At 38.1% G+C, this 7,683-nt stretch overlaps 1 protein-coding gene across 7 annotated transcripts in view; it reads right to left on the bottom strand.

Annotated features, from left to right (window-relative positions):
- Positions 1–351: 351 nt before the first annotated feature.
- The window catches only part of LOC110050843 (nucleolar MIF4G domain-containing protein 1-like), a 151,623-nt gene continuing 144,291 nt past the window's right edge, over positions 352–7,683 (bottom strand). For 3 of the 7 annotated variants that reach the window (XM_020756815.2, XM_020756818.2, XM_020756819.2), the window contains 2 exons: positions 1,274–1,368; positions 352–955 (listed from right to left, as the gene is read on the bottom strand). In XM_020756815.2, the coding sequence (XP_020612474.2) occupies positions 790–955; positions 1,274–1,368 (261 nt within the window). In that variant the 3' untranslated portion in view covers positions 352–789. Of the gene's footprint in view, positions 956–1,273; positions 1,369–2,075; positions 2,139–2,432; positions 2,527–3,377; positions 3,482–7,683 lie in introns of those variants that run through there. The other 4 variants (XR_016206061.1, XR_016206060.1, XR_016206062.1 and 1 more) reach the window with 4 other exon arrangements.

Below are 7,683 nucleotides of genomic sequence, written 5' to 3'. Positions count from 1 at the left end.
GGAACAATGTAGAAAGATGGACCTAGAGCGGACCGTGTAGATCCTACCCAGAACAGTGGTATAGTTGTACCTACCGTGGACTGTGTAGATGTCACTGCGAGTCGGCTATAACAATCTCGTATCCAACAAGCGCGAGTGGAGTAATTGTTTTATTAAAAACTCCCCCAAAATATAGAAAACTAAAATAAAAATAAAAACGACCCCCAAAATTGCGCGTACGCTAACTATATTTGCAGAGCATGGTACAATGGTTAATATACCATGATGGATTAGCCAATAAAAACTCTTGAATTGCATCATCCAATGATCTAGTTTTAAATAATGTTACAAAGAAAACGATGAGAGAACCAATCTGATTCGCGGATTTTTAATAGAACACAGCTGAGTGGCTACTAATGTCTGATAGTGTAGGAGTAGTTCAGGCAATCAGATTGCAGCACTTGTATCAGTATACGAGTGGAATTCTACTAATTAGTTTTAGTTAACTTCAAGTCAGTGCAACCGAACGAACTGTCGAAGTTCATGAATTTCGGCTTCCTTACTTGCTGGTGACTAATAGTTTCGGCTACGAGTTTTCCCATACTACATTGCAATAGTAGCAGTTAGGGAGACGAGCCAGCCTGACAAATTTTATCACAACTGACAACTAAATTAAAAAAGGCCTCTTAGTGGACACAACGCATGACGAGATGCTCCAATATCACAGATGACGTCATCTTAACATAAAAATTATATTACTTCCTAGTAGGATGTAAAGTCAGTAAATTTTCGTCCATTCCGCAAATGTATCTAAAGTTTGGTGGTGTCTGAAGCTCCAAGAATACCATCTACAAGATTAAGTCTTTCGTTAATATCAGTCCATGTCGATTTTGCAACAAAGTGTTTGATGAAAATTCGAAGGCTTTGGCGAAAGAATGAAAGCTCCTTTACTGCAGAAATTCTTTCAAAAATATTTCTGTGAAGAAAGTAAACAAGACTTGATGAGAAAATATGATCAGCTTCTCAGCACAGTGACTGACAAAAAGGTTACAAATTGCTATCCTTCAAGTGACTGTTGCTGTACATGTGGCACAAAATTACTACCTTGCCAGGCAGGCGTCATAATCTAAAGAAACTGTGCTTTTCTCTAAATTTATTATTATTTTTTGGCAATTTAGCCACCAAACGTGGGAGCGCGCGGGACTCCCGTTGCATGTTAACAGACTGATGCTGAGATAGCATTTCCCCTCCTCGTTCCATAAATATCTAAATTCACAAGGAATCGTTACCTTACCTTGTTATCTCCGTTGAATAGCCTGACAAAAGCTGACCAAAAAGGTGAGTAAAAAATTTAACAGATGGCTTGTCAAGCTCCACAAAGTTCACCACCTATCAAAGAAAAATTGCTCTACTGAGTATTGCTGTAAGTGCCTGCAGAGTTAAAAGACGACGGTCCTAGCACTTCTGTAACGTAACTATAACCACAGAACTGGTGACGCAGAAGGCAGACGTTCTTTGGACTCGCCACGCAATCTTTCTTGTGGGGAAGAAGATTGCATGAAGAGCCCAAAGAACGTCTGCGTAGAAGACTAACCTGGCAATAGGCCATATTCTTATTCTCGGTATTGGACTGGAACTAGCTTGCAATGGAGGCTCATTTGGGGAAATATCAATAAAAAGAGAAAAATGTCATTTGCATTTGAAAAGACTCCCCGCATTAGCCTCAGTTGCAAACTAGTTCCAGTCCAATACCGAGAATACGAATATGGCCTATTAAAAGGCTGTCCGCGTAAGTACGGATAAGACAAATTTCGGTTCTTTAACGATTGGCCTCATTTCTTCAGTGAAAGTCAACCACTATATCCATTGTACGAATATCACATTTATTTGGATTGATTCGATTTTTTTTCATGTTTTGCGAGACGGTTTTTAAGGTGACCTCAAAACAGGAAGACGATGAAATTTAGATAGAAATGTCGGATGCTGCCAATACACAGTTTTTTATTCCAACAAGCTGAATGTTTTGCAGAAGTCCATCTTTTAAAGGTTTAATAATTATATTCTGTCAAAGATAATAAAGATAACGACGATCGCACCTGTAACCAATTTTCATGCACCGCAAACGCTTGGAAATAAAATAACCACCGCTGCAGGTCAAACTGTAGATTTTAAATAAGATTTTCCTCGGTTTAGCCGTTGTTTCGAGAAAAATCTACCTTCATTCGGCTTTTTAAATAGTATAAACGATAATAAATAAATAAATTAATAAATAAATTAAATAAATAAATAAATAAATAAATAAATAAATAATGACTTTATTGGATAACACAATTACTGCTAAAACCAGTAATTCTCATTGTGGTCCTTAAAATCTACGAAACAACTACAATTACAAATTCAGATAGAAAAATACAAAGAAAAAATACAATTGAAAATTCATGACCGATGATTACCTTCCTACATTCCAAACGATGATTACCTCCCTACCATCGATATGCAAATTACTGTAGCCAGATGAGTCTGTGTTGCGATGGGACAATATACGTTCTAGGGCAAAACATAGGCACGCAAGGCGTGCAAGAGTTATTTTTTGTGTGTGTGTCGGAGATAGGAGCATTCATGGTACAGTAATGATTTGGCTAATTTGACAAGTCTTTTTTGGTTGCGGTGTTACATCGGTCATGGCAAGATAGCTTAATAGTTAGCCATAAAATGTTTGACTGAACAAACTACAGTAATCTGACATGTCTCCAGATTAATTTAGATACCATCTTATTTTTCCTAACAGGCAATTTGATTCGTTCTTTGATACAACCCGCACTGTGATTGGTGTGACACGCGCACATGCATAACTCCCTCACTCACCGATCACATAACCCTTCCAACCCCCAAGAGGAATTTTTGCTCAGAAATACTCAAGTTAATTGAGAGACTTTTTCGCATTTTATACGAGTCGTAAGTTTACCTTTTTACACAACACAACTTCAACGAAAATAGAAAGAAAGAGAAAAAAACCTCTGACACTTTCATGCTTTTTACCTTTAAAAATATCGGACTGAAATGAATGTCATCAAATAAAACTATTAAACTGCTACTGCAGAGACGTAAAAACCGTGCAGAAATGAAAGCTTCTTTTTTGTTTAATATCCTGGAAATAGCCGATAACTTGTCAGCTCTAATTGAATTTACTCCCTTATAAAAAACAAAAGTGTTAAGTTACCATTTGTTACTAAAGATAGCAAACATCTCGTGGGAAAGAGTGGTGACGATTCGTCCGCTCTAATTGAATTTACTCCCTTGTGAAAAACAAGAGTGTCAAATAACACTTTGTAACTAAAAAACAAAAATATCTCGTTATATTTGCATGCAAGAACAAAACAATCGTTACCCGCACTTACTATTGTAAACGTTAGAACTGCTTCAAATCTAAAGTCTCGTCCTCTCTAAAACATGTCCTAAGAACTAGACGCGACGATTCGTGACCTCTAATTAAATTTACTCCCTGTGAAAAACAAAAGTATCAAGTTACCATTGTAACTAAAAATATCTCGTTTCATTGGCATACTACTAACTCACGAACTGTTTCAAACCTCAAGGCTCATCTCGTTCATTTAACTAAAATCCTCAGCCTAACCCACAGAAAATGTCGAAGTAAACCCAATATATGAATACTTCCTCCTCTTTTATAGAAGAATAAATATGGCCGTTCTGAACTCTATCGGGATCAAATCTTCTCACATACCATTTACCTTTACAACAAGAAATTTGATTGGCTGTTTACAGAAGATCCAATCTGATTGGTGTGACATACATACATCTCTCACTCATTCACTCATCCATTGACCCGTCCATAACATACTCGACGTGCCGACTAAGAGGTTTTTTTTTTAGAAAAAAATAACTCAAAAATAGAAAGAAAGAAAAAAATCCCTCTGACACGTTGAAAGTCTGATTTCATTAAATGCACTTTAACTTGACGCCACGCAGTCTTCAAAGAACATTTGAACAGTTTTCATACTTTTTACCTTTAAAAAATATCGGACTAAAATGAATGTCATCAAATAAAACTATTAAACTGCTACTGCAGAGACGTAAAAACACTCTGGAAATGAAAGCTTCTTTTTTGTTTAATATCCTGGGAACAACAGCCGATAACTTGTCAGCTCTAATTGAATTTACTCCCATATAAAAAAACAAAAGTCTTACGTCACCATTTGTAACTAAAGATAGCAAACATCTCGTGGGAACAAGTGGTGACGATTCGTCAGCTCTGACTGAATTTACTATCTTGTGAAAAACAAGAGTGTCAAATTACCCATTGTAACTAAAAAATAAAAATATCTCGTTATGTTTGCATGCAATAAGAACAAAACAATCGTTACTTACTATTGTAAACGTTAGAACTGCTTCAAATCTAAATAGTCTCGTCTCCTCTAAAACATGTCCTAAGAACTAGAACCGACGACTCGTGACCTCTAATTGAATTAACTTCTTGTGAAAAACAAAAGTATCAAGTTACCCTTTGTAATTAAAAATAAAAATATCTCGTGCCATTTGCTCACTACTAACTCATGAACTGCTTCAAAACTCAAGACTCATCTCGTTCATAACTAGCCACCATTACACTGAAAATTATGCACTCTAAAACAACCCAGTGTACGTATGTAACTGTCACACTCCGCTCCAAACCGGACTAAAAATCACAAACCGGCAACATACACGTCACTCTTTATTTTTCAATTACCAAAGTCCTTGTGTTTATACATACCTTTTGTTTCTCACATACCATTTACCTTTACAACAAGAAATTTGATTGGCTGTTCATAGTAGATCCAATTAGATTGGTGTGACATACATACATCTCTCACTCACTCACTCACTCTCTCACTCACTCACTCACTCACTCACTCACTCACTCACTCACTCACTCACTCACTCACTCACTCACTCACTCACTCACTCACTCACCCACCCACCCACCCATTGACCCGTCCATAACATACCCGACGTGCCGACTAAGAGGTATTTTTTAAACAAAAAAATAACTCAATAATTGTTCCTTACCTGAGGGGGAAAAAATCTCCACTCAGCCTCTCAGTGAAGCTTTCCTTTAAGTTTGCGAACTTCTTTTCATTTCCCACAATGCGGTAACGCAATGTTTATTTTCAAAACTTTTTCGTTTCACTTAATTGAATTAAGACGAGCCAGATTGGCTCTTTTGTCCAAAACCTTCTCTTCTCGAGAATTACCGTATTACCAAAATGCCGCTGGACTCACACTTTAGTTCAAAAGATTTTGCATGGGTTTATTTTCGCTGGGGGTACTATCAGAAAGAATTTGTTTCAAAATTCAAAATGCCAGCGTGTAAAAAACTGTAACGTACACCCTCCCAGGGGCGGGGCCGGGGTGGTACTCCCTTATAAGGGTATAGTTTTTGAACTCTAATCTTGAACTGTGTATGCTTTTTAGATGAAGGTACTTTCCAGGTCAAATATAGGGTGGGGAAAATCGCAGATTTTGGTCATAAAAAGGGTAAGGGTTTCAGGAAGCGGGCCGCACACCCCCACCCAATTATTCTGGGAGTACCCGCCTCGCGAGTACACACAGGAATACCGCATATAAAAGTAATTCTCAATCTATTTGAATGTAAACGATGCACGATTGTGATTGGCTCGGAAAGGCCTTTACGCTATCGTTGATTGGTTATAATTCAACACGTGAAAGAGCTGTACAGGCTTTTTTCACAAGTGAAAATAAAGCGTAGAGATTTCTTCAAATGAGCTCTATGGAATAAAATTCTCGTGTTATGCGTAATAAATAAATTAACGCCTTTCCAATACCCCCATAAAACCTGCCAAACATATGCGCAGACGTCTTTGGGACAAAAACAATACTCAGCAGGTGAGGTAGCAGGAAAAAATGTTTAATCCAACTTTAATTAATAAATTAATCAGAATCGAGTGAGTGAGTGAGTGAGTGAGTGAGTGAGTGAGTGAGTGAGTGAGTAAGGGCCATTGGACTGCCTTCTACGCTCATGGAAGACTACGTTATCCATGAGCAAAAACGATGTGAAAGACAGGAAAAGTTTTATATCTGAGGAACACGTGCACGCATTTTATATTTTGAATTTTCGGGGGCAAATTCCTATCCCCCGGACCAAAAATGGTGCTCAAATGCCGCAAGTTAGGGTCATATTAGGCGATCACATGGCCCCTCACGTGCTTAAAAAATCATTCAGAGAACAGAAATCTACGTGATTTGGAAACGATATTTTTTTGACACTTCAAATGAAGCATAAGGCGTTTGCAGGCCCTTCCATCCCAGGAGCAATGTCACTGACGGAAATTATTTTCCCTTAAAATTCCTCTTGATCATTGCAACATAACGCGGAAATTTTGCTCAATTTCACCTCACCCTGCCCCACCCCACCCTTCCCATAGAGCGCCAAATTCATCACCCTATAAATTTTGAGCAACATTGTCAAATTCCCCCCTCCCCTCGACTTCAATATTCCCCGAGACTTTGCCTCGGGGAACATTGGGGGTCTCGGGGAACAAGACTCACTGTTTCCCTTGACGCCAGTCATTAAGTGCTGATTGTCCTAACAGTCGTTGTATCTTTTCAGCAATAGGGATGGGGAGAGGTATTAACAAGTGGTTTAAACCTATTTTGAGTCAGCGGAAGCATCGTGGAAATGAGAGTTCACACGTTGTTTAAAATTAAATTAATAGGGAATTTGGCGCTCTATGGGAAGGGTGGGGTGGGGTGGGGTCAAATTGAGCAAAATTTCCGCCTTTTGTTACGTTGACCAAGAGGGATTTTATGGGAAAATCATGTCCGTCAGTGACATTGATATTGGGGTGGAAGGGCCCGCAAACGCCCTATGCTTCATTTAAAGTGTCAAAAAAAAAAATGAAAATAGTATTTCCAAATCACGTAGATTTCTGTTCTATAAGTGATTTTTTTTGAGCATACGAAAAGCCATTTGATCGCCCAATATGACCCTAACTTGAGGCATTTGAGCACCATTTTTGGCCCTGGGGATTGGAATTTGCCTGCGAAAATTCAAAAATAATGTAAAATGCGTGCACGTGTTGCTCAAATCTAAGACATTTCCCGTCTTCCAAATTATTTTGGAGAATTACCATTATATGCGATATTCCTATGTGCACGTTACGTCTACGCTGGCATTTTGAATTTTGAAACAAAATTCTCTCTGATAGTACCCCCAGCGAAAATAAACCCATGCAAAACTTTTTGAACTAAAGCGTGAGTCCAGCGGAATAAATTTTTTGGCAATATGGTAATTCTCGAGAAGAGAAGGTTTTGGCCAAAAGAGCCAATCTGGCTCGTCTTAATTCACTTAAGTGAAACGAACAAGTAAAGCTTTGGAAAAAAAAACCCATTGCGTTACTGCATCGTGGCAAATGAAAGAAGCTCGCAAACTTAAAGGAAAGCTTCACTGAGAGGCTGAGTGGAGATTTTCCCCCTCAGGTAAGGAAAAAGTATTTGCCCTAGAACGTATATTGTCCCATCGCAACATAGACTCAAACAACAATTTGCATATCGATGGTGGGAAGGTAATCATCGTTTATACTAGATTTTTTTTAGAATTTTCTCGAAACAACGGCTAAACTGAGGATAATCTTATTTAAAATCTCTTATTTGACCTGTAGCGGTGATTATTTTGTTTCCAAGCGTTTG

The sequence above is a fragment of the Orbicella faveolata genome, unplaced genomic scaffold, assembly GCF_042242905.1.
Source record: "Orbicella faveolata isolate gen_17 unplaced genomic scaffold, um_ofav_v1 contig_13, whole genome shotgun sequence".
Lineage (NCBI taxonomy): Eukaryota > Metazoa > Cnidaria > Anthozoa > Scleractinia > Merulinidae > Orbicella > Orbicella faveolata.
Note: the sequence above shows the minus strand (reverse complement) of the source record. Positions and strands in the feature narration are given on the sequence as shown.